This window comes from Thalassophryne amazonica, chromosome 6, assembly GCF_902500255.1.
Source record: "Thalassophryne amazonica chromosome 6, fThaAma1.1, whole genome shotgun sequence".
Taxonomy (NCBI): Eukaryota; Metazoa; Chordata; class Actinopteri; order Batrachoidiformes; family Batrachoididae; genus Thalassophryne; species Thalassophryne amazonica.
Window position 1 is genome coordinate 124859563 of NC_047108.1, and position 27287 is coordinate 124886849.

General features: G+C 42.4%; 1 protein-coding gene across 1 annotated transcript in view; it reads right to left on the reverse strand.

Moving 5' to 3' along the window:
* The window catches only part of jph2 (junctophilin 2), a 77413-nt gene that overhangs the window by 11860 nt on the left and 38266 nt on the right, over window positions 1-27287 (reverse strand). Inside the window, exons 3-4 of the mRNA XM_034173356.1 lie at window positions 20234-20352; window positions 12869-13764 (exon numbers count right to left, since the gene is read on the reverse strand). Coding sequence (XP_034029247.1) covers window positions 12869-13764; window positions 20234-20352 — 1015 coding nt within the window. The remainder of the gene's footprint in view (window positions 1-12868; window positions 13765-20233; window positions 20353-27287) is intronic.

Here is a 27287-nt window from a genome sequence, read left to right on the forward strand (position 1 = left end):
TAAACAAATATGTAGGACTGCTTTTTTGCATTTACGCAATATCTCTAAAATTAGAAAGGTCTTGTCTCAGAGTGATGCTGAAAAACTAATTCATGCATTTATTTCCTCTAGGCTGGACTATTGTAATTCATTATTATCAGGTTGTCCTAAAAGTTCCCTGAAAAGCCTTCAGTTAATTCAAAATGCTGCAGCTAGAGTACTGACGGGGACTAGAAGGAGAGAGCATATCTCACCCATATTGGCCTCTCTTCATTGGCTTCCTGTTAATTCTAGAATAGAATTTAAAATTCTTCTTCTTACTTATAAGGTTTTGAATAATCAGGTCCCATCTTATCTTAGGGACCTCGTAGTACCATATCACCCCAATAGAGCGCTTCGCTCTCAGACTGCAGGCTTACTTGTAGTTCCTAGGGTTTGTAAGAGTAGAATGAGAGGCAGAGCCTTCAGCTTTCAGGCTCCTCTCCTGTGGAACCAGCTCCCAATTCAGATCAGGGAGACAGACACCCTCTCTACTTTTAAGATTAGGCTTAAAACTTTCCTTTTTGCTAAAGCTTATAGTTAGGGCTGGATCAGGTGACCCTGAACCATCCCTTAGTTATGCTGCTATAGACTTAGACTGCTGGGGGGTTCCCATGATGCACTGTTTCTTTCTCTTTTTGCTCTGTATGCGCCACTCTGCATTTAATCATTAGTGATCGATCTCTGCTCCCCTCCACAACATGTCTTTTTCCTGGTTCTCTCCCTCAGCCCCAACCAGTCCCAGCAGAAGACTGCCCCTCCCTGAACCTGGTTCTGCTGGAGGTTTCTTCCTGTTAAAAGGGAGTTTTTCCTTCCCACTGTCACCAAGTGCTTGCTCACAGGGGGTCGTTTTGACTGTTGGGGTTTTTACGTAATTATTGTATGGCTTTGCCTTACAATATAAAGCGCCTTGGGGCAACTGTTTGTTGTGATTTGGCGCTATATAAATAAAATTGATTGATTGATTGATAGACATATTGTGTGTGCAAGAGACCAAGTGGAAAGGAAGTAAGAGCAGGCGCATCGGCGGTGGGTACAAGTTGTTGTACTATGGTGAGGACAGGAAGAGAAATGGTGTTGGGGTCATTTTAAAGGAAGAGTATGTTAAAAGTGTTGGAGGTTAAAAGAGTGTCTGACAGGGTGATGAGTGTGAAGTTGGAAATTGAAGGGGTGATGATGAATATCATCAGTGCATATGCCCCACAGGTAGGTTGTGAGATGAAGGAGAAAGAAGATTTCTGGAGTGTGTTAGATGAGGTGGTGGAGAGTGTGCCCAAGCATGAAAGAGTGGTGATAGGAGTGGACTTCAATGGGCATGTTGGTGAAGGAAACAGAGGTGATGAGGAAGTAATGGGTACATATGGTATCAAGGATTGGAATGGGGAAGGACAGATGGTAGTTGATTTTGCAAAAAGGATGGAAATGACTGTGGTGAATACCTACTTTAAGAAAAGGGAGGAGCACAGGGTAACATATAAGAGTGGTAGGAAGGCGCACACAGGTGGACTACATTCTTTATAGAAGATGCAAGCTAAAAGAAATCAGAGACTGTAAGGTGGTGGCAAGAGAGAGTGTCGTTAGACAGCATAGGATGGTTGTTTGTAGGATGACTTTAGAGGTAAAGAAGAAGAGAGTGAGAGCTCAAGAAAGGATCAGATGGTGGAAGCTGAAGGATGAAAACTGTTGTGTGAAATTTAGCGAGCAGGTGAGAGAAGCACTGGCTGGAGGGGAAGCAATTTTGGACAACTGGAAAAGTACTGCAGATGTGGTGAGGGAGACGGCTACGACAATACTGGGTATGACATCTGGACAGTGGAAGGAAGACAAGGAGACTTGGTGGTGGAATGAAGAGGTCCAGGAAAGCATAAGGAGAAAGAGGTTGGCGAAAAAATTTTGGGATAGTCAGAGAGACGAAGAAAGTAGACAGGAGTACAAGGAGATGCGGCGTAAGGCAAAAAGAGAAGTGGCAAAAGCGAAGGAAAAGGCATATTGCGAGCTGTACAAGAAGTTGAATAGTAAGTAAGGAGAAAAGGACTTGTACTGATTGGCCAGACAAAGGGACAGAGCTGGAAAGGATGTGCAGCAGGTTAAAGTGGTAAAAGATGTACATGGTAATGTGCTGACAAGTGAGGAGTGTGTGCTGAGAAGGTGGAGGGAATGTTTTGAAGAGCTGATGAATAAAGAAAATGAGCGAGAGAAAAGGCTGGATGATGTGGTGACAGTAAATCAGGAAGTACAAGACATTAGTAAGGAAGAAGTGAGGGCTGCTATGAAGAGGATGAAGAGTAGAAAGGCAGTTGGTCCAGATGACATTCCAGTGGAGGCATGGAAATGTCTAGGAGAGATGGCAGTAGAGTTTCTAACCAGATTGTTTAATAAAATCTTGGAAAGTGAGAGGATGCCTGAGAAGTGGAGACAAAGTGTGCTGGTTCCTATTTTCAAGAACAAGGGTGATGTGCAGAGCTGCATTAACTACAGAGGGATAAAGTTGATAAGCCAAAGCATGAAGTTATGGGAAAGAGTAGTGGAAGCTAGGCTTAGAAAACAGGTGAAGATCTGTGAGCAGCAATATGGTTTCATGCCGAGAAAGAGCACTACAGATGCAATGTTTGCTCTGAGAATACTGTTGGAGAAGTACAGAGAAGGCCAGAAAGAGTTACATTGTGTGTTTTTTTCCTTCCCACTGTTGCCAAGTGCTTGCTCACAGGGGGTCGTTTTGACCGTTGGGGTTTTTCTGTAATTATTGTATGGCCTTGCCATACAATATAAGGCACCTTGGGGCAACTGTTTGTTGTGATTTGGCGCTATATAAATAAAATTGATTTGATTTGTTTGTGGACTTATGACAGGGTGCCAAGAGAAGAGCTGTAGTATTGTATGAGGAAGTCTGGAGTGGCAGAGAAGTATGTTAGGGTAGTGCAGGACATGTACAAGAATAGTGTGACAGCAGTGAGATGCGCAGTCGGAATGACAGACTCATTCAAGGTGGAGGTGGGATTACACCAAGGATCAGCTTTGAGTCCTTTCTTGTTTGCAGTGGTTATGGACAGGTTGACGGATGAGATCAGACAGGAGTCCCCATGGACGACGATGTTTGCAGATGACATTGTGATCTGTAGTGAGAGTAGAGAGCAAGTTGAGTCTAGTCTGGAGAGGTGGAGATATGCTTTGGAGAGCCACCAGGCAGGAGGAGAAGAGGGAGACCAGAGAGGAGGTTCATGGATGTGTTGAAGGAGGACATGCAGGTGGTTGGTGTGACAGAGGAAGATACAGAGGACAGGGTGAGATGGAAACGATTGATCTGCTGTGGCGACCCCTAACGGGAACAGCCGAAAGACAAAGACAAAGAAGAAGGTCTTTAACGTCCTGATTATTGTTCTTTACAACACTGTTTGTCCTCTTTGTTCCAGAGTAATATATATAAAATGTCTGACATTCGGTTTGCGTTTATTAAATTCCACGCAGGTTAAACGTATCAAACACAGATTATTTGGAATATTTGTTTTAGCAAGTTTTCAGGGTCTCATGCAGCAGTCTCTTATTAACATGATGAAAAGCATAAAAAAATTACATTTTGGTCGCATAATGTTCATTTGCAATTGTCATCATGTGGATTGTCTCTGCTGTTTTGACGACAGTGACTCTCTGGCGTGCAAGGGATTATGGGATATCTTAATAGGGCGAATTGTTAGAGTTGAGATAAAAAAAAAAACAATACTGAACAAAAAAAATAACAAAACCAAAAGCCTATGGCTGCCACTGGATAATAAAGGATAAATTACAATAATAACATCTCTATTAAGTAAAGTAGGTGGGATCCTATATGAGAGTCATGCTCAAATTCAAACTCGCCCGTTACTCACTCACTCACTGATCTTCAACCGCTTACTCTAAATCTGGGTCATGGGGGGCTGGAGACTATCCCAGCAGTCACAGGGTATGAGGCGGGGTACACCCTGGACAGGACGCCGGTTTGTCACATGGCCACATATAGACAAACAAACATCTACGGACAATTTAAAGTTTCCAATCGACCTAACCTGCATGTCTTTGGATGTGGGAGGAAATCGGAGCACCCGGAGGGAACCCACACAAACACGGGGAGAACATGCAAACTCCATATGTGAGGCGACAGTGCTAACCACTAAGCCACCGTGCTGTCCATCCAAGATACTCATTTGTTCAAATCAAATCAAATCAATTTTATTTATATAGCGCCAAATCACAACAAACAGTTACCCCAATGCGCTTTATATTGTAAGGCAAGGCCATACAATAATTACGTAAAAACCCCAACGGTCAAAACGACCCCCTGTGAACAAGCACTTGGTGACAGTGGGAAGGAAAAACTCCCTTTTAACAGGAAGAAACCTCCAGCAGAACCAGGCTCAGGGAGGGGCAGTCTTCTGCTGGGACTGGTTGGGGCTGAGGGAGAGAACCAGGAAAAAGACATGCTGTGGAAGAGAGCAGAGATCAATCACTAATGATTAAATGCAGAGTGGTGCATACAGAGCAAAAAGAGAAAGAAACACTCAGTGCATCATGGGAACCCCCCAGCAGTCTAAGTCTATAGCAGCATAACTAAGGAATGGTTCAGGGTCACCTGATCCAGCCCTAACTATAAGCTTTAGCAAAAAGGAAAGTTTTAAGCCTAATCTTAAAAGTAGAGAGGGTGTCTGTCTCCCTGATCCGAATTGGGAGCTGGTTCCAGGGGAGAGGAGCCTGAAAGCTGAAGGCTCTGCCTCCCATTCTACTCTTACAAACCCTAGGAACTACAAGTAAGCCCGCAGTCTGAGAGCGAAGCGCTCTATTGGGGTGATATGGTAATATGAGGTCCCTAAGATAAGATGGGACCTGATTATTCAAAACCTTATAAGTAAGAAGAAGAATTTTAAATTCTATTCTAGAATTAACAGGAAGCCAATGAAGAGAAGCCAATATGGGTGAAATATGCTCTCTCCTTCTAGTCCCTGTCAGTACTCTAGCTGCAGCATTTTGAATTAACTGAAGGCTTTTCAGGGAACTTTTAGGACAACCTGATAATAATGAATTACAATAGTCCAGCCTAGAGGAAATAAATGCATGAATTAGTTTTTCAGCATCACTCTGAGACAAGACCTTTCTAATTTTAGAGATATTGCGCAAATGCAAAAAAGCAGTCCTACATATTTGTTTAATATGCGCATTGAATGACATATCCTGATCAAAAATGACTCCAAGATTTCTCACAGTATTACTAGAGGTCAGGGTAATGCCATCCAGAGTAAGGATCTGGTTAGACACCATGTTTGTAAGATTTGTGGGGCCAAGTACAATAACTTCAGTTTTATCTGAGTTTAAAAGCAGGAAATTAGAGGTCATCCATGTCTTTATGTCTGTAAGACAATCCTGCAGTTTAGCTAATTGGTGTGTGTCCTCTGGCTTCATGGATAGATAAAGCTGGGTATCATCTGCGTAACAATGAAAATTTAAGCAATGCTGTCTAATAATACTGCCTAAGGGAAGCATGTATAAAGTGAATAAAATTGGTCCTAGCACAGAACCTTGTGGAACTCCATAATTAACCTTAGTCTGTGAGGAAGATTCCCCATTTACAAGAACAAATTGTAATCTATTAGATAAATATGATTCAAACCAGCGCAGTGCCTTTAATACCTATGGCATGCTCTAATCTCTGTAATAAAATTTTATGGTCAACAGTATCAAAAGCAGCACTGAGGTCTAACAGAACAAGCACAGAGATGAGTCCACTGTCTGAGGCCATAAGAAGATCATTTGTAACCTTCACTAATCCTGTTTCTGTACTATGATGAATTCTAAACCCTGACTGAAACTCTTCAAATAGACCATTCCTCTGCAGATGATCAGTTAGCTGTTTTACAACTACCCTTTCAAGAATTTTTGAGAGAAAAGGAAGGTTGGAGATTGGCCTATAATTAGCTAAGATAGCTGGGTCAAATGATGGCTTTTTAAGTAATGGTTTAATTACTGCCACCTTAAAAGCCTGTGGTACATAGCCAACTAATAAAGATAGATTGATCATATTTAAGATCGAAGCATTAATTAATGGTAGGGCTTCCTTGAGCAGCCTGGTAGGAATGGGGTCTAATAGACATGTTGATGGTTTGGAGGAAGTAACTAATGAAAATAACTCAGACAGAACAATCAGAGAGAAAGAGTCTAACCAAATACCGGCATCACTGAAAGCAGCCAAAGAGAACGATATGTCTTTGGGATGGTTATGAGTAATTTTTTCTCTAATAGTTAAAATTTTATTAGCAAAGAAAGTCATGAAGTCATTACTCGTTAAAGGAATACTCGGCTCAATAGAGCTCTGACTCTTTGTCAGCCTGGCTACAGTGCTGAAAAGAAACCTGGGGTTGTTCTTATTTTCTTCAATTAGTGATGAGTAGTAAGATGTCCTAGCTTTACGGAGGGCTTTTTTATAGAGCAACAGACTCTTTTTCCAGGCTAAGTGAAGATCTTCTAAATTAGTGAGACGCCATTTCCTCTCCAACTTACGGGTTATCTGCTTTAAGCTGCAAGTTTGTGAGTTATACCATGGAGTCAGGCACTTCTGATTTAAGGCTCTCTTTTTCAGAGGAGCTACAGCATCCAAAAATGTCCTCAATGAGGATATAAAACTATTGATGAGATAATCTATCTCACTCACAGAGTTTAGGTAGCTACTCTGCCCTGTGTTGGTATATGGCATTGGAGAACATGAAGAAGGAATCATATCCTTAAACCTAGTTACAGCGCTTTCTGAAAGACTTCTACTGTAATGAAACTTATTCCCCACTGCTGGGTAGGCCATCAGAGTAAATGTAAATGTTATTAAGAAATGATCAGACAGAAGGGGGGTTTCAGGGAATACTGTTAAGTCTTTAATTTCCATACCATAAGTCAGAACAAGATCTAAGGTATGATTAAAGTGGTGGGTGGACTCATTTACATTTTGAGCAAAGCCAATCGAGTCTAACAATAGATTAAATACAGTGTTGAGGCTGTCATTCTCAGCATCTGTGTGGATGTTAAAATCGCCCACTATAATTATCTTATCTGAGCTAAGCACTAAGTCAGACAAAAGGTCCGAAAATTCACAGAGAAACTCACAGTAACGACCAGGAGGATGATAGATAGGAATGGAGGAAGATGGTGCCTGTGTGTTTGGCATGTCGTCAGCCCTGTCGCTCGTCGAGTTTTTTGCTATTTGTTGCTGTGTTTTTACTCTGTGTGTTCTGCCGGGACACTTCAGCCTTGCTTGTGTATGGTCGCCAGTCTCTCTTGGACATTAATGCTCTTTATGAGCCACTGCTGTCATCTGGATCCGGGCTTGGAGGGCCCCGCCCTGCTCTGCCACCTGTGCTCGTGGACGTCCCGCTCCACCTGCTCCGTTTTCCTTGCGCTCCTCTCCGGAGGAGGCGCTTTAGAAGGTGTGGAAAGCGGAGTGGTCTGTTGGTGAAACTTAAGTTTTACCTGGCAGCCTTCACTAGAGGGTCTGATCCTCGCCGCCTCTGTGATGGACGATATTTTTGGGCGTGGGAGCGCGCGCTGCACAAGAGAGGCTGCTGGATTCGTCCTGTTCCTGAACTGATGACCGGACCAGCTCCGCTAAAGCTGTGCCCGTTTGTGCCGCAGCTTCCCGCTGCTGCCTCTCGCCGGGCTGCAGAGTTTTTACGGCGGTGCTGTCGTCTGCGGGCTCTCAGACGCGGCGTTTCACCTGAGCTCCTCCGGCTGTTGAAACACGCTGCGTCACTGGCTGCCGAGGAGCAGAACTTCTGCATGACCTCATTAAAACCTGCTGATCCCACTGAGATCCTTAGTTTGGGTCTCATTAACATTAGATCATTGTCTCTGAAGTCATTGCTGCTGAATGACTTAATTGTGGATCATCGTCTGGATATGCTTGGATTATGTGAAACCTGGATTAAATCCACAGCTGTCCTTCCTCTGAATGAGGCCTGCCCACTGGAGTACACTTTTAGTAACGTTTCACGTGATGTGAAGAAAGGCGGGGGTGTTGCTTTTATTTATAAATCCAGGTTTACTTTAGTAACTGTTGGGGGTCAGAAATATAATTCATTTGAGCATCTGATTCTCCGCTATGCCCATGATGCTAAGTACTGCCAAGGTCATAAAACTGGAAATCAGCTATGTTATATTGTCACTGTCTACAGGCCTCCTGGCCCATATTCTGATTTTTTAGATGAATTTGGCACGTTCATCTCTAGTCTTTCAACTAGTGTAGACAACATTTTGATTATTGGTGACTTTAACATTCATATAAATAAGCTCTCTGATCCCCTTGGTAAATCATTTATGGAAATCATGGATGCATTAGGATTTCAGCAGTTCGTTCATGGTTCAACGCATATCAGTGGTAATACTCTGGATTTGGTTCTTGCACGTGGCCTTGCTGTCACAAATATCGACATCCTGCCTCTTGCATCTGCGGTCTCTGACCACTCGCTTATTAGGTTTACAATTACGCTGCCGCGTTTAGTGGAGCAACAACCTTGCCTATCATTGCGGCGACAAATTAAACCTTCAACTTTGACTGAACTCGAAGCAAGACTACCTGAAATCCTAACTTCAAGCTTGATGAAATTTCAGTCAGTAGACAGTCTTGCAGATAGCCTGAATTTAGTGCTAAAAACCACACTTGATAAGATTGCGCCTCCTCTATTAAAGCCACGCCTTCCCAAAGAACAGACACCCTGGTTCAATAGTTATTTGCGTGACCTTAGTAAGAAGGCTAGAGGGTTGGAACGGAAATGGCGTAGTTCCAAACTAGAGGTGTTTCACCTTGCGTGGCGTGAAGCTATTTTAGATTATAAGCATGCTTTATTGGCTACGAAGCAGGCGTATTATTCTGAATTTATCAACAAAAACAAGCATAACTCAAAGTTCTTGTTTGATTTCTTATTCATGGACAGCCACATGTTGGTCGTTCTCCTTTTTCAGCACAGGACTTTCTGGAGTATTTCGAAAAGAAAATAGAAGATATTAGGTTGAGCACATCTCAGCATATTTTGGTTGAATCATTGTATCCAGCTACTGAGCTGGGGACTACTACTGAGGTGCTACCTAGATTCACGGAATTTAACAGTATCTCACAAGGTGTGCTGACGAAACTCGTGATGTCTACTAGAAGCACAACTTGTTTATTTGATCCTATACCAACAAAATTGTTTAAGGATCTTTGGCCCATTCTTGGGCCAACTGTGCTGGAAATTGTTAACCTTTCTTTAAACTCTGGATCTGTTCCAAATTGTTTTAAATCTGCAGTGGTTAAACCACTACTCAAGAAATCTAATCTTGATCCTGGTGAATTGAAAAATTATAGGCCGATATCAAATCTATCATTCTGCTCTAAAATTCTGGAAAAGGTGGTTTCACGGCAGCTTGTGGACTATCTTACTGAGAATGACCTTTTTGAGCCACTGCAGTCTGCTTTTAGAAGACATCACTCCACAGAAACAGCACTTATTAAAGTAGTTAATGATCTTCTGTGAGCAATGGACTCGGATACTACTACAGCATTGGTGTTGTTGGATCTCAGTGCTGCGTTTGACACAGTTGATCATCATATTCTACTTGATAGGCTAGAAAACTGTTTCGGGATTACTGGAACTGCTCTTGTGTGGCTGACGTCTTATCTGTCTGGTCGTTCCCATTGTGTTTTGTGCAGTGACACTACCTCTGACTTTAAGGGCATGAAGTTTGGGGTTCCGCAGGGATCCGTTCTGGGTCCCTTGCTTTTTTCCCTGTATATGGCACCCCTTGGGAACATTTTGCGGCATTTCGTGGTTGCTTTTCATTGTTATGCTGATGATACTCAGTTGTATATGCCGATAGCTGCTGGAAATCCTGTCCACATAAAATCTTTACAGGACTGTCTTGCAGCAGTGAGAAGTTGGATGTCTAGCAACTTTCTACTTTTGAACTCTGATAAGACTGAAATGATGGTTCTTGGCCCAGCAAGACATCGGCACCAATTTGATCAGCTGGCGCTTAGCCTAGGTTCATGTGTTATACATCATACTGACAAAGTGAGGAACCTTGGGATAATCTTTGATCCTACATTGTCCTTTGACCTCCACATTAGGGACATTACGAGGACTGCTTTCTTTCATCTGAGAAATATAGCAAAGATTCGCCCCATCCTGTCTATGGCTGATGCTGAGACTCTGATTCACGCATTTGTCTCTTCTAGATTGGATTATTGTAATGCTTTATTTTCTGGTCTGCCGCAGTCTAGCATTCGAGGACTTCAGTTGGTGCAGAATGCTGCTGCCAGAATTTTGACACAAAGTAGAAGGTTTGACCATATTACTCCCATTCTGGCATCCCTTCATTGGCTACCGGTTTCTGCCAGATTGGATTTTAAAGTTTTATTGTTGGTTTATAAAATTGTTCATGGACTGGCGCCTTCCTACTTGGCGGACTTGGTTAAGCCCTACGTACCTGCGAGGCCTTTGCGTTCGCAGGGTGCAGGGCTTCTGTGTGTTCCGAGGATGAACAAAAAGTCTGTGGGGTATAGAGCCTTCTCCTACCGTGGTCTGGCTCTTTGGAATGATCTACCTGCTGTTATTCGGCAGTCTGACACGGTGGAGATTTTTAAATCAAGACTGAAGACCCACTTTTTTAGACTGTCTTATCATTAATTTTTTAATCTGTTTGTGTTTGCTTTGTAATTTCTTTTTATTCTACTGTGTTTTATCTTTTAACTGTGCTTTTCTTGCTTTTAATTTTGAATTTAGATTAATTTGTGTTGTTGTGAATTATGTGAAGCGCCTTGGTGCGACTTTATCGTGATTTGGCGCTATATAAATGAATAAAATAAATTAAATTAGATAACAACAAATAAAACTGGTTTTTGGGACTTCCAATTTGGATGGACAAGACTAAGAGTCAAGCTTGAATTAAAGCTCTGTCTGGGTCTTTGATTAATTAATAAGCTGGAGTGGAAGATTGCTGCTAATTCTCCGCCTTGGCCCGTGGTACGAGCGTTCTGGCAGTTAGTGTGACTCGGGGGTGTTGACTCATTTAAACTAACATATTCATCCTGCTGTAACCAGGTTTCTGTAAGGCAGAATAAATCAATATGTTGATCAATTATTATATCATTTACTAACAGGAACTTAGAAGAGAGAGATCTAATGTTTAATAGACCACATTTAACTGTTTTAGTCTGTGGTGCAGTTGAAGGTGCTATATTATTTTTTCTTTTTGAATTTTTATGCTTAAATAGATTTTTGCTGGTTGTTGGTGGTCTGGGAGCAGGCACCGTCTCTACGGGGATGGGGTAATGAGGGGATGGCAGGGGGAGAGAAGCTGCAGAGAGGTGTGTAAGACTACAACTCTGCTTCCTGGTCCCAACCCTGGATAGTCACGGTTTGGAGGATTTAAGAAAATTGGCCAGATTTCTAGAAATGAGAGCTGCTCCATCCAAAGTGGGATGGATGCCGTCTCTCCTAACAAGACCAGGTTTTCCCCAGAAGCTTTGCCAATTATCTATGAAACCCACCTCATTTTTTGGACACCACTCAGACAGCCAGCAATTCAGGGAGAACATGCGGCTAAACATGTCACTCCCGGTCCAATTGGGGAGGGGCCCAGAGAAAACTACAGAGTCCGACATTGTTTTTGCAAAGTTACACACCGATTCAATGTTAATTTTAGTGACCTCCGATTGGTGTAACCGGGTGTCATTACTGCCGACTTGAATTACAATCTTACCAAATTTACGCTTAGCCTTAGCCAGCACTTTCAAATTTCCTTCAATGTCACCTGCTCTGACCCCCGGAAGACAACTGACTATGGTTGCTGGTGTCGCCAACTTCACATTTCTCAAAACAGAGTCGCCAATAACCAGAGTTTGTTCCTTGGCGGGTGTGTCGCCGAGTGGGGAAAAACGGTTAGAAATGTGAACGGGTTGGCGGTGTACACGGGGCTTCTGTTTAGGACTACGCTTCCTCCTCACAGTCACCCAGTCGGCCTGCTTTCCCGGCTGCTCGGGATCCGCTGGAGGGGAACTGACGGCGGCTAAGCTACCTTGGTCCGCACCGACTACAGGGGCCTGGCTAGCTGTAGGATTTTCCAAGGTGCGGAGCCGAGTCTCCAATTCGCCCAGCCTGGCCTCCAAAGCTACGAATAAGCTACACTTATTACAAGTACCATTACTGCTAAAGGAGGCCAAGGAATAACTAAACATTTCACACCCAGAGCAGAAAAGTGCGGGAGAGACAGGAGAAGCCACCAAGCTAGAGCTAGTAGCTGCACTAAGCTAGCGGATTCCTAAAAACACACAAAGTGAATAATGTGTAAATAATTTAAAGGTGATTCAGCAGAGGGAGTGCTTTACTTAAGGCACGTGAAGATTACACTGTGAAACAAATCGTTATCTAGTTAACTAGATCAATCTAACTGCGCAGATTAAACAGCTAACAGATACAGCAAAACACCGCTGTGCTCCGGAACAGGAAGTGATACAATACCGCAGTGAGAGCCAACCACCAGTAGAGGCAAATCATGATGTGCACAAAAAAGCACGAGGAATGCATGCAGGAATACACATACACATACGAGTACACACACGGATGTACACCCCCTCTTCTGGCCTTACAACTGGTAGGATATTAAATAAATACTTCATCTCCATTAATATGCAAATCAAACAACCCTAAAATGCAGTCAGTTCATCTACTCCTCTTGAAGTATCTATGGTCTAAGTGTCAAGTGCCTTAGTGTGATTTATTGAGTTAAGAAGGATTTGTGTGCATATAGCACACAGATGACCATGACAACTTGTTTAAACGGTCAGGGTGGATCTTTACTGACTTACCTCTGGCTCTAAAGACTCTTGACTCCGGTCTTTATTTGGGCTTGCTACCTTGAGCTCTGCCTTTGAGGCTGGTTTAGGAACCGACTTTGCAACAACAGCTTCAACTGCCACCAGTGTGGGAACTGGTTTAGATTCAGCTTTCAGTGCAGGCTTTGGAGGAGCTGGGCTGGGTTCTCGTTTTGGTGGTAGCTTTATCTCAGCTTTGCTCGAAGGCCGGACTGCCTCTTTGGATTCTACCATGTTCTCAGCAATGGATGGAACTTGTTTGTGTGCAGACAGTGTTTGCTCACGTTTGCGTTCAGCAGGTTTAGGCTCAGGTGTGACAGGTTTGGGCCGAGGTGGTTCTTCTTCATCTGGGGAGATGAGGCTGTTCCTCGCTGAGGCAGAAACAGCAGGAACGACGTCTGCAGCTTTTGCCTCAGAGTCAAACTTCTGCAGGGGCTTGATCTCCATGTCGGAACCCTGCTCGTTCCTGCTGCTGTGATGGCTGGGGGAACGAGAGGGGCCTCGACTGCCGGAGGGGGCCACAGTTTCAGCAACAGTGACAGTAGGAGCAGAAACAGAAGATGACGGGGTAATGGGGCGACTACCAACTCTGCTGCTGGGTTTACTGTTATTCTTAGTGCTGTCACCTTTACTGGATTTGTCTTCATTCCAGCTTCCTGGACTGAGGTGTTTGGAGTCTTCTTTATTGAGGATGATGGCTGGGCTGGGAGAGGGAGTGTGGCTGGGGGAGGAGCCCGGCATGAGGTTGTCCAGTTCATTTATGAGCGGGCTTTCGGGTGGCGTGGGCAAAGGTTCCTCCTCAGCGAGCAGCGGCTCATGCATGACCGTGTCTGTGTTCTCACTGCCTTCCACAACCTCCTGCAGCACTCTCTTCTTCAGGTACTCGGGGCCTGTGCAAAGGAGGTAGTGAGGAGGATTACAAAGGAGAATAAGTGACACCATAAGCTGATCTTTGATCAACAAAGCTACAAAAATGTCCATAATTATTGAACAACAACAAATGATCCTAATGACAGCTCAGAAAGATAAGATCATATCAACTTTATTTATCCCGAAGGAAATTATGTTCCCAGAGTACCAAAACAGTAAACAGTGAACAATGGTTTTGTTTTTCAATAAGTACAACAAATTTATATGAAATGATTGGAAGACATTTGGTCGCATTTCATATACTGGTGCATCAAAAAGGGTGGACCTGTAACACTCTGGTTAATTTTTATGAACATCAGATGTAAATTTTTGGAGAAGAGAAAACCTATCAAGACAATTTTGGTGTCATTTTAAAGCTCAGGATGTTCTCTTTCCAGTGATTTCATAACATCTGGACATAAATCAAGGAACTTGTGGTCTGTTGAAAAAATTGTCAGGGGTGGACTCGGCAGTGGGGGTGATTGTGATTCAATAAACAGTCATTTTTTTGCCCAGATGTCTTTAAAAATGGTATATTATGCAAGAACGGTTTCTTCAGAACATTTTGACACCAGTTCCATAGATTTTGCATGAAAATTGACTGAATAATGCTAGTTTTTGCAAAAAAAAAAAAGGTCAATTCCGAGAAAATCAACAAAAACGTTTTTAATTCCAATACATTTTCCATTTATTTATATCACATAAATTGGCTTTTTCTGTAAAACTAAATGGAATAATTAAATCCAGAAGGTTGCATTTGAAAAGGATACATGTGTACATAATGAATTTGGAAAAAAAATGACCATTTGACCCTGTTACACTTTTTAGGCCCCGTTTGTGAAATGTAACCATTTGCACAAGATGTTCGATAATATTGCACGAGTGACTGAATGACTCTGTTCATTATGTATAATTATACAGTCTGATTGCCACAGGTAGGAAGGACCTCCTGTGGCTTTCTGTGGTGCACCTCAGTGGTCTCTGTCTGTGGCTGAAGGTGCTCTGTCAGGGCGTCAGTGTGGCATGCAAGGGGTGGGACGTGCTGTTCAGGATGTTGAGCAGTTTCCTCAACATCCTCCTCTCTAAAACCTCCACCACAGACTCCAGCTCACCCCCCATGACAGAGACAGCTCTCCTGATGAGCTTGTTGAGTCTGTTTGTGTGAAAGAGGCTTCTATTAATTTGACTGGAGAATCTTTTGCATAGCAAATGAAATTTCAACTGTAATTTGCCAGAACTCATCTAGGAGACTCAAGCGGTGACTAGTGATGTAACCACAAAAAGTTAAGCTATGGCCAGTTTTTCCAGTTGCACCTACATTTATGGACATATTTTAAATTCTGTACTTAAAATATGGGGCACCACAAGTTCTGACACGTTGAGCCCTCAGAGGCGAAGGCTCTTGTGACTAGAGGACCCTTGAGCAAGGTCCTTAATCACCAAGTTGGTCCAGGTGTGCATGGCAGCACACTGACACAGGTGTGTCGGTGAATGTGAGGTATCATTGTAAAGCACTTGGAGCATCTGTATCAGATGGAAAAGTGCTATTAAAATGGACTGTATATAAGCCAAATTGCTAAAGGGTATTGAAATAAACCAAACTAATAAAAAAGACTAAACTTTGTGCTGGCATTTTCTTTGAACAAAGGTCAGGGTGAGGTGAAGTCTGGGAGCCTGCACTGGTGATACGTGTTCCCATATCGGTATTACCAAACACCTCAGTCCATGATGCCATAAGCTCTTCCGAGACATGTCCAGATCTGTCAAGCCCCGTTTACACATAGATGGTTTTGTCGGTGGGTAGTACGTAGACCGAAGTTCGCGGTAGTTCCGGCTGTTTTCGCGGTGGAAAGGGGCGGAGCATTTCGCCGGCGTTTTGACCGCCATACTAGCCACAAATACGCGGATAAAACGCGCTAAATCCGCCGAACAAAGCGGTGTTTTGACGCCGTAGCATCCGGCACACGTCAGGCAACGGGGGTTAATACCCAGTTGCATCCTGTACAATCGCAAGTTAAGACATGCGTGAGAACAGCGGTGTTCTGCTGCCGCCGATAACGCCCTGTGTACCGCTGGTTTTATCCAGGCAAATCCTGCGTTACTCCAGGAACTTTTGCATATAGGCACCGCCCCCAGAGTATAATAGGCTGAAGCAGCAGGAATACATGTGTCTGTCACTGCAGAGGGAGATCATACTCAGCCTTTTCTTCTCCTTCCTTTTCCCCTCCTCAACGTGTTGCTCTGTCTCCACTACAGGCCTCCCCTCTACTTCTGAACCAGACCTCTTGGTAAGTCCTTGCCACTGCCAATTTTCTTTTAGGAGGAATACTGGAGCTTCTCTGCAAAAATATCTGGAGCTGGCCGTGAGTGAGAGGCCTGCATGCAGTGCGCTAGCATTTTTATACTGACCGCCGCCTATCGGCCGTTTGGAACACCGTTAACCGGGAGGTGGTGTTTAGAACGGTGTACTGTCCGCTAGCGCTGCCGTTTTGTCTGCCTCTGTCACCGGTTAAAACACCCTTGAGGACGCCGATGTGGGCTCTATCGCCGTTTTACACGGCGTTGATTAGGGATACAATGCCGGCAATTACGGCGGTGTAAACTGCGGCACTACAGGAAGGAGCAGGATGAAATGGCGATTAAAAAAAATCAAACACCGTTGTTCGCGTTGTCTCCGTCATCACGCAAATTCTCCGGGAGTGCTCCCGGAATTATTCGACATGTTGAATAATTTTTTCGATTCCCGGTAAAGCCGGAACTAAGCCACGCCCCCTAGTGCTGGCGTTAATCAATCAATCAATCAATTTTATTTATATAGCGCCAAATCACAACAAACAGTTGCCCCAAGGCGCTTTATATTGTAAGGCAAGGCCATACAATAATTACGTAAAAACCCCAACGGTCAAAACGACCCCCTGTGAGCAAGCACTTGGCGACAGTGGGAAGGAAAAACTCCCTTTTAACAGGAAGAAACCTCCAGCAGAACCAGGCTCAGGGAGGGGCAGTCTTCTGCTGGGACTGGTTGGGGCTGAGGGAGAGAACCAGGAAAAAGACATGCTGTGGAGGGGAGCAGAGATCAATCACTAATGCTTAAATGCAGAGTGGTGCATACAGAGCAAAAAGAGAAAGAAACACTCAGTGCATCATGGGAACCCCCCAGCAGTCTAAGTCTATAGCAGCATAACTAAGGGATGGTTCAGGGTCACCTGATCCAGCCCTAACTATAAACTTTAGCAAAAAGGAAAGTTTTAAGCCTAATCTTAAAAGTAGAGAGGGTGTCTGTCTCCCTGATCTGAATTGGGAGCTGGTTCCACAGGAGAGGAGCCTGAAAGCTGAAGGCTCTGCTTCCCATTCTATTCTTACAAACCCTAGGAACTACAAGTAAGCCTGCAGTCTGAGAGCGAAGCGCTCTATTGGGGTGATATGGTACTATGAGGTCGGGACCTGATTATTCAAAGCCTTATAAGTAAGAAGAAGAATTTTAAATTCTATTCTAGAATTAACAGGAAGCCAATGAAGAGAGGCCAATATGGGTGAGATATGCTCTCTCCTTCTAGTCCCCGTTAGTACTCTAGCTGCAGAATTTTGAATTAACTGAAGGCTTTTCAGGGAACTTTTAGGACAACCTGATAATAATGAATTACAATAGTCCAGCCTAGAGGAAATAAATGCATGAATTAGTTTTTCAGCATCACTCTGAGACAAGACCTTTCTAATTTTAGAGATATTGCGTAAATGCAAAAAAGCAGTCCTACATATTTGTTTAATATGCGCTTTGAATGACATATCCTGATCAAAAATGACTCCAAGATTTCTCACAGTATTACTAGAGGTCAGGGTAATGCCATCCAGAGTAAGGATCTGGTTAGACACCATGTTTCTAAGATTTGTGGGGCCAAGTACAATAACTTCAATTTTATCTGAGTTTAAAAGCAGGAAATTAGAGGTCATCCATGTCTTTATGTCTGTAAGACAATCCTGCAGTTTAGCTAATTGGTGTGTGTCCTCTGGCTTCATGGATAGATAAAGCTGGGTATCATCTGCGTAACAATGAAAATTTAAGCAATGCCATCTAATAATACTGCCTAAGGGAAGCATGTATAAAGTGAATAAAATTGGTCCTAGCACAGAACCTTGTGGAACTCCATAATTAACCTTAGTCTGTGAGGAAGATTCCCCATTTACATGAACAAATTGTAATCTATTAGATAAATATGATTCAAACCAGCACAGTGCCTTTAATACCTATGGCATGCTCTAATCTCTGTAATAAAATTTGATGGTCAACAGTATCAAAAGCAGCACTGAGGTCTAACAGAACAAGCACAGAGATGAGTCCACTGTCTGAGGCCATAAGAAGATAATTTGTAACCTTCACTAATGCTGTTTCTGTACTATGATGAATTCTAAACCCTGACTGAAACTCTTCAAATAGACCATTCCTCTGCAGATGATCAGTTAGCTGTTTTACAACTACCCTTTCAAGAATTTTTGAGAGAAAAGGAAGGCTGGAGATTGGCCTATAATTAGCTAAGATAGCTGGGTCAAATGATGGCTTTTTAAGTAATGGTTTAATTACTGCCACCTTAAAAGCCTGTGGCACATAGCCAACTAATAAAGATAGATTGATCATATTTAAGATCGAAGCATTAAATAATGGTAGGGCTTCCTTGAGCAGCCTGGTAGGAATGGGGTCTAATAGACATGTTGATGGTTTGGATGAAGTAACTAATGAAAATAACTCAGACAGAACAATCGAAGAGAAAGAGTCTAACCAAATACCGGCATCACTGAAAGCAGCCAAAGATAACGATACGTCTTTGGGATGGTTATGAGTAATTTTTTCTCTAATAGTTAAAATTTTATTAGCAAAGAAAGTCATGAAGTCATTACTAGTTAAAGTTAAAGGAATACTCGGCTCAATAGAGCTCTGACTCTTTGTCAGTCTGGTTACAGTGCTGAAAAGAAACCTGGGGTTGTTCTTATTTTCTTCAATTAGTGATGAGTAGTAAGATGTCCTAGCTTTACGGAGGGCTTTTTTATAGAGCAACAGACTCTTTTTCCAGGCTAAGTGAAGATCTTCTAAATTAGTGAGATGCCATTTCCTCTCCAACTTACGGGTTATCTGCTTTAAGCTGCGAGTTTGTGAGTTATACCACGGAGTCAGGCACTTCTGATTTAAAGCTCTCTTTTTCAGAGGAGCTACAGCATCCAAAGTTGTCTTCAATGAGGATGTAAAACTATTGATGAGATACTCTATCTCACTTACAGAGTTTAGGTAGCTACTCTGCACTGTGTTGGTATATGGCATTAGAGAACATAAAGAAGGAATCATATCCTTAAACCTAGTTACAGCGCTTTCTGAAAGACTTCTAGTGTAATGAAACTTATTCCCCACTGCTGGGTAGTCCATCAGAGTAAATGTAAATGTTATTAAGAAATGATCAGACAGAAGGGAACAACGGCATTTGATCCTTAAGACGGCCAAAAACTCTTCTGGGACGCTTCCGGGAGTTCTTACTGTCTATGTGTAAACGGGGCTTAAGGCCGTGGACCCAGAACAACACTGAACATTTCATTATTAATTTGTGAATGAACACTGGTGGGTGGAAATAAAGTGGTACACGCTGATGCTTTATTGCTTGGTTAACTTTACCATGTAAGGATTCAGGACTCATCCATTTGCAGGATTAGTTGAAGAAGATTTATCCCCACTCTGAGGTGGATCATGTTTGATTCCTATCAGCTCTCTTTGCAGGCAGTGACGGGGAGGTAAAAGGCTTCTGAACAGCTCCAGTGCTTTTATGTGAAAGTACAGCTGTGTGTCACCAGGCTTCTCATGAAACTGATATGAGCCCTTTCACCCAATAAGAGGCTCGGTTTTTTAGACATTCAAATGCAACACAGCCTCAGTGAAGGATCTGCTGTCTCAATATGTGAGTATTAGTCTATGAAACAAGCAGGTTTTCAATACCACCTGAAGTGACTAAAGAGCACTTACCATCCAGCCTTGACCACGGCCTACATAAAAAATGAAAGCTATCCCGGAGTTTTTACTGTGGTACACCTGTCAACGTACATTTTTGTGTGCCATGGTAAACTGAGGCTAGATTGAAAGTGCTGTTTAATCACTTTTGGTGGTACTGATTGGGAAAAGTCGTTTGCGGTCTCATGGACAATATGGAGGAACTACATTTAGTTTGGCTGAATCAGTCACTGGCATGTGTGGTGTTTAGGGGAGACGTTGCATGTGATTTGTCTTGAATGTGACTTCTTTAATACATATAAATCACTGCTTTAAGCCACGATTTTTTGAAAACACTTTATGGAGAAAATACTGCAGTTACTGCTGCCATCAACACTCTAGAGATCACGTTGTACACTCTTTTAGTATGCATATTAAAATTCTCTTCTGCAGTATTCTCAGATAACAAGCTGATCTCCACTGACCTGGCTGGTAGAAGGAAGGGGAGAGTTCTTTGGCAACCAATCTGGCAACGTTGGACTCGTCATTGGCAGCCTGAGCCGCCTGTTCTGCCGCCTCTGACTTGGCTTTAGAATGAGTTGTCCTGCAGAGGAAAGAACACAAATCACTGATACTTCGGGAATCATTAATCCTCCAAGCATCTTCTCTTTCCACGTTACGTTTGCAACATGAGTTAATGCCGGAAAGAAGTCCATTTGATATTCCGGCAAATGGCCGTCCTAAGTCACGGCTCTAAAACTCAGATTACATGGCGGCAACCAGCCAGTTTGACCCCTACTGGGGGGGGTAACTAGAAATTTCTGTGCAAAAAATAGCAGCTTTGAAAGTGTTTTATTTGAGAAAGGCAACCTGGTTCTTGCAAGTGAGACAGTTACTACTAACGCAGTCTCAATAAAAATAATTACCGTAATTGATGAAGTGTCTGTGTACCACTTTTAGATGTCAAAAATAGCATTTGTGGTGTCAGGTGCCATTGTTGGTCTTCATGAATGTGTTGAAGTTGATCAGATATAGAGTTAGGCAAGCGCTTCCTGTATGTAAGTTAAAGAGTCAGTTTTATCATCAGGTGACTTTTCTACATTAGTAGGATGATAAAGGATTACAAAGGAAATGAACTGAAAATACAGAGAAAGAAAAACTGACAGACACTCACAAAGCACATCGCTCTGTCAACCGACAGAGAAGAATGGTCAGGATACTGACTGTTATTCCATCCAGCCTGTGTAATACTTAATTCCACAGCAGCAATCAATCAATCAATTTTTTTATATAGCGCCAAATCACAACAAACAGTTGCCCCAAGGCGCTTTATATTGTAAGGCAAGGCCATACAATAATGATGTAAAACCCCAACGGTCAAAACGACCCCCTGTGAGCAAGCACTTGGCTACAGTGGGAAGGAAAAACTCCCTTTTAACAGGAAGAAACCTCCAGCAGAACCAGGCTCAGGGAGGGGCAGTCTTCTGCTGGGACTGGTTGGGGCTGAGGGAGAGAACCAAGAAAAAGACATGCTGTGGAGGGGAGCAGAGATCGATCACTAATGATTAAATGCAGAGTGGTGCATACAGAGCAAAAAGAGAAAGAAACAGTGCATCATGGGAACCCCCCAGCAGTCTACGTCTATAGCAGCATAACTAAGGGATGGTTCAGGGTCACCTGATCCAGCCCTAACTATAAGCTTTAGCAAAAAGGAAAGTTTTAAGCCTAATCTTAAAAGTAGAGAGGGTGTCTGTCTCCCTGATCTGAATTGGGAGCTGGTTCCACAGGAGAGGAGCCTGAAAGCTGAAGGCTCTGCCTCCCATTCTACTCTTACAAACCCTAGGAACTACAAGTAAGCCTGCAGTCTGAGAGCGAAGCGCTCTATTGGGGTGATATGGTACTACGAGGTCCCTAAGATAAGATGGGACCTGATTATTCAAAACCTTATAAGTAAGAAGAAGAATTTTAAATTCTATTCTAGAATTAACAGGAAGCCAATGAAGAGAGGCCAATATGGGTGAGATATGCTCTCTCCTTCTAGTCCCCGTCAGTACTCTAGCTGCAGCATTTTGAATTAACTGAAGGCTTTTTAGGGAACTTTTAGGACAACCTGATAATAATGAATTACAATAGTCCAGCCTAGAGGAAATAAATGCATGAATTAGTTTTTCAGCATCACTCTGAGACAAGACCTTTCTGATTTTAGAGATATTGCGTAAATGCAAAAAAGCAGTCCTACATATTTGTTTAATATGCGCTTTGAATGACATATCCTGATCAAAAATGACTCCAAGATTTCTCACAGTATTACTAGAGGTCAGGGTAATGCCATCCAGAGTAAGGATCTGGTTAGACACCATGTTTCTAAGATTTGTGGGGCCAAGTACAATAACTTCAGTTTTATCTGAGTTTAAAAGCAGGAAATTAGAGGTCATCCATGTCTTTATGTCTGTAAGACAATCCTGCAGTTTAGCTAATTGGTGTGTGTCCTCTGGCTTCATGGATAGATAAAGCTGGGTATCATCTGCGTAACAATGAAAATTTAAGCAATACCGTCTAATAATACTGCTTAAGGGAAGCATGTATAAAGTAAATAAAATTGGTCCTAGCACAGAACCTTGTGGAACTCCATAATTAACTTTAGTCTGTGAAGAAGATTCCCCATTTACATGAACAAATTGTAATCTATTAGACAAATATGATTCAAACCACCGCAGCGCAGTGCCTTTAATACCTATGGCATGCTCTAATCTCTGTAATAAAATTTTATGGTCAACAGTATCAAAAGCAGCACTGAGGTCTAACAGAACAAGCACAGAGATGAGTCCACTGTCCGAGGCCATAAGAAGATCATTTGTAACCTTCACTAATGCTGTTTCTGTACTATGATGAATTCTAAAACCTGACTGAAACTCTTCAAATAGACCATTCCTCTGCAGATGATCAGTTAGCTGTTTTACAACTACCCTTTCAAGAATTTTTGAGAGAAAAGGAAGGTTGGAGATTGGCCTATAATTAGCTAAGATAGCTGGGTCAAGTGATGGCTTTTTAAGTAATGGTTTAATTACTGCCACCTTAAAAGCCTGTGGTACATAGCCAACTAACAAAGATAGATTGATCATATTTAAGATCGAAGCATTAAATAATGGTAGGGCTTCCTTGAGCAGCCTGGTAGGAATGGGGTCTAATAAACATGTTGATGGTTTGGATGAAGTAACTAATGAGAATTATTAGCAGAGATTATGGGCTCGATCTCACTGGTGCAAAGTAGCACCAGGGGTGGGTAGTAAGCAGAGACTGTGGTGGTAATCTCTTAAGCCCCTTTCACACCGGGGGTGCTCCCGGTTGCTCCCGGTTGCACCGTGCGTCATTATGACAACGCCGCGTGGAAGCAACTCAGTGCCGAGACGATGCAGCTCGGCGCCACAACAGCGCGAGGGGCGCAAAGGAGGAAGCAAGTCGGGCGTCCTGTGCTCGACGCAGAAAGGAAGTGGTTCCAGTGCAAGTCGGGGCAAAGAGGCGTTACCCGGCGTGACTCGGAGACAATTTATGATTCCTGCTGTTTGCAGTATAAATCACGCAGGATTGTTTTTATACCATGTACTTAATGCAGTAAAAACTACACCTCCAAAAAAAGGACCACAGAAAAAAAAATGCAGACTGATTGCCAGAAATATCCAGTAAAAAGTCCAGCCATCTCTTGTCCATTCATGGACGTTCGTTCACGCGCGCACATGTGAACAATTCAAAGAAGAAAAAAGTCTGTCTGCAGGCATTAGTTCCTTGTTCTCTGCTGAAACTCTCACATCACAGTTAAAAAAAGGACAAAAAAGGACATAAGTCCTGAGACAGGACATGTCAAGATCAAGTAGAACTCCAGACATCGGTTCGTTCGCGCGCGCATCTCACGGTCAAAGGAGGAAAGAAAAGAAAAAAAATTGTCTGCATTGTTAGTTCCTTTCTCTCCTCAGACTCTCTCATCACAGTTAAAAAAGGACATAAGTCCAGGACATGTCAACATCAAGTAGAACTCCAGACATCTCCACATCCGCTCAACGACGGTTCGTGCGCACGCGAGCGCATCTCACGGTCAAGGGAGGAAAGATAAACTATAACAGAACTCAGAGCTCAGCCCTGTAGCTCAGCACAACAAGAAGTAGAAGAGAAGTCAGGACTTCTCTGTGCAGAGAACCTGCAGGCTGCGTTCTCACGTCCTCTCTGCCCCCTGCTACACGCACCTGACACAGATATTCCTGCGTCCTCATGACACCACAGGAAGCAACTGGGAGCAGCCCCGGTGTGAAAGGGGCTTACAGGTAACACACTTCAGTTAAAAAAATGTATTTTCTTTTTTTAGAGGAAAGAGCACATTTCATATTCTTTTTTAAAACTGTATTTCTATTCTTGCTCAAGTAATTTTTTAAGCCAATAATTTACTGTTTTAAGTACATTTGCCATTAAGTGCTGCACACCGTGCGCCACAAGCCATGCGCCGCACACCGTGTGCTCCAACTCCACAGCAGTTGGTCCCGCTGAACTCAAACGGAAATGAAAAGGGAAATACGCACAGGAAAACTGAGAAAAGGTTTCTGCAGTTTTAAGACTGACAGCATATCAGCAGTGCAACAAAGGTAAAGTAACATGCTTCGGTTTTATTTTGATGACTAAAAATCATCAAAAGTGCAAAAGGTGTGTAGTTCCTAGGGTTTGTAAGAGTAGAATGGGAGGCAGAGCCTTCAGCTTTCAGGCTCCTCTCCTGTGGAACCAGCTCCCAATTCAGATCAGGGAGACAGACACCCTCTCTACTTTTAAGATTAGGCTTAAAACTTTCCTTTTTGCTAAAGCTTATAGTTAGGGCTGGATCAGGTGATCCTGAACCATCCCTTAGTTATGCTGCTATAGACTTAGACTGCTGGGGGGGTTCCCATGATGCACTGTTTCTTTCTCTTTTTGCTCTGTATGCACCACTCTGCATTTAATCATTAGTGATCGATCTCTGCTCCCCTCCACAGCATGTCTTTTTCCTGCTTCTCTCCCTCAGCCCCAACCAGTCCCAGCAGAAGACTGCCCCTCCCTGAGCCTGGTTCTGCTGGAGGTTTCTTCCTGTTAAAAGGGAGTTTTTCCTTCCCACTGTAGCCAAGTGCTTGCTCACAGGGGGTCGTTTTGACCGTTGGGGTTTTACATAATTATTGTATGGCCTTGCCTTACAATATAAAGCGCCTTGGGGCAACTGTTTGTTGTGATTTGGCGCTATATAAAAAAATTGATTGATTGATAATGAGGGTGCACATAAGACCGTAGTTTTATAATGATCATGAAGCAACCGTAAACCGACAAACATGATATGGGGTTGAAGAAAGCAACATGTACTTTGAGCACTTTATTAACAAGGTACTTCTTGTTGTAGTATCTGAAGGGTTCAGATGCAAAACCCAGGACCTCCAAAAATGTCAAATTGAGGCCAACATACACTTGGCTGCTTACATTGGTGGGCACAGCGAACGGAAAAGTTAGTTTGATAACCATTAACCTGCTAACTGAAAGCTTAACTTTTATAATGCTAAACTGATAAACTGCTAAAAAAAATTTAGCAGAAGTTACCACTAACTGCTAACTTTTAGTACTGGCTCGGTCGCAGCCACATCGGACACACTATCGGCTATTGATGAGACAACTTTGAGTTTAAGAGCTGCAGACTCACAAACACAAAACGAACACATGAAAAATAAATAAATAAGAACTAAAATCCCAAACACTGTCATCATCTTTATCAAATCGCAGTATTAGAAGTCACAGTTTAGCTCTATATTATATATTGATAAACCGTTAACAGAGCTACGGCTCACCTGTATTGCATTCACAAACACAAAATAAACGCACGAACAATAAATAAATAAAAATACTGAGTTTTGAGCTGTTTACATACTGATTTTGTCCACAGTGTAACTTCTTTCGGCTCTATGTTGCAAAAACAGCAGTGTCTTCTTACCAGCACTCGTGTGCTTTGAGCTGTGAACCGGAAGCTACACTTGACACACTGTCGATTTGCGCTGCGGGAGCTCATCTCGACAGAACACACAACAGACAGGAACTAATGAATAATTTTAGGGTTTACAAACGTTTTTGACCGTTAAACTTTACTGATTTTACCAGCAAAAAAACTTGTTAGTGGGCTGAAAGTTAGCGGAACTAAGTGAAAGCTAATTGGTCTGCTCATGGTTTTCAAAATTAGCTAAAAAGCTAATCCGCTAATGAAAAAGTTAGCTTCGCTAATTAGCAGTTAGTGGATTAGCGGCACTGTATCCAGCACTGCACTGTAAAATCTAACGTGTCATTTCAACTTAAAAATACAAGTGAAAGGGCTGCCTTAAAATTTCAAGTTAAGTGAAAGAAAATAAGTTGTTATCTAGGTTAGATATTCCTTGTTGGGTAAACTCTTGCATTAGTTTGGGTTGATTTATCTTTCATAATTGATTTAACTCATTCAGGTAGTTGTTTGAATCTGAAATGGTCAGTTTTATAAACCTTTTGTTTCAGTTAAGCTGACTTGGATTTGTCAGTTGATTTAACTATTTAGGGTAGTTGTCTGAACTAGCAAATCTGTTTCATTTTAATTAAAACTGTAAGTTGTGTAAACTTTTTGTGTCAGTTGACTTGGATTTATTAATTGATTGACCTGCTTGGTTGTGATTTGAATTTGCACACACACACACACACACACACACACACACTTAAATTAAATCGATTAATTTCACCGAGTGAAAGTTTTACCTCCGAAGAAACATGCGGTCGACGATGCCCTCCAACGTGCGTCCAAAATGGAGGAAGGGAGGAAAGGAGCACATGTTCACCCGCCCGCAGCTGCATTCCCACAATGCATTTCAAGAAAAGCATGATGACGCAGGTGTTTTTATCCCCAAAGTCAAGTTGACTTACATTTCTAATTCAGTTGGGCCTGGATTTTCAAATTAGCATTTATTTTGTAGTTGAGACATTTTTAACTAATAATTTCATGTTATTATAACAACCTCAGTAATCATGTGTCTTAATTACATAGAATAATCTGTTAAGATAACAAACAGACAAAATCACAATTTACAGTGTGGCTGCTTAGGCGAGTATCAGTGTGCAATTTTTTTTTTTTTTTTTTATTTATGGAAAACTACATTTTCTAACGGGTTTTCCTCTAAATCTCTATTTTAAAGTGTACAACCCCTGGCAAAAATTATGAAATCACCGGCCTCGGAGGATGTTCATTCAGTTGTTTAATTTTGTAGAAAAAAAGCAGATCACAGACATGACACAAAACTAAAGTCATTTCAAATGGCAACTTTCTGGCTTTAAGAAACACTATAAGAAATCAAGAAAAAAACATTGTGGCAGTGAGTATACGGTTACTTTTTTAGACCAAGCAGAGGAAAAAAATATGGAATCACTCAATTCTGAGGAAAAAATTATGGAATCACCCTGTAAATTTTCATCCCCAAAACTAACACCTGCATCATATCAGATCTGCTCGTTAGTCTGCATCTAAAAAGG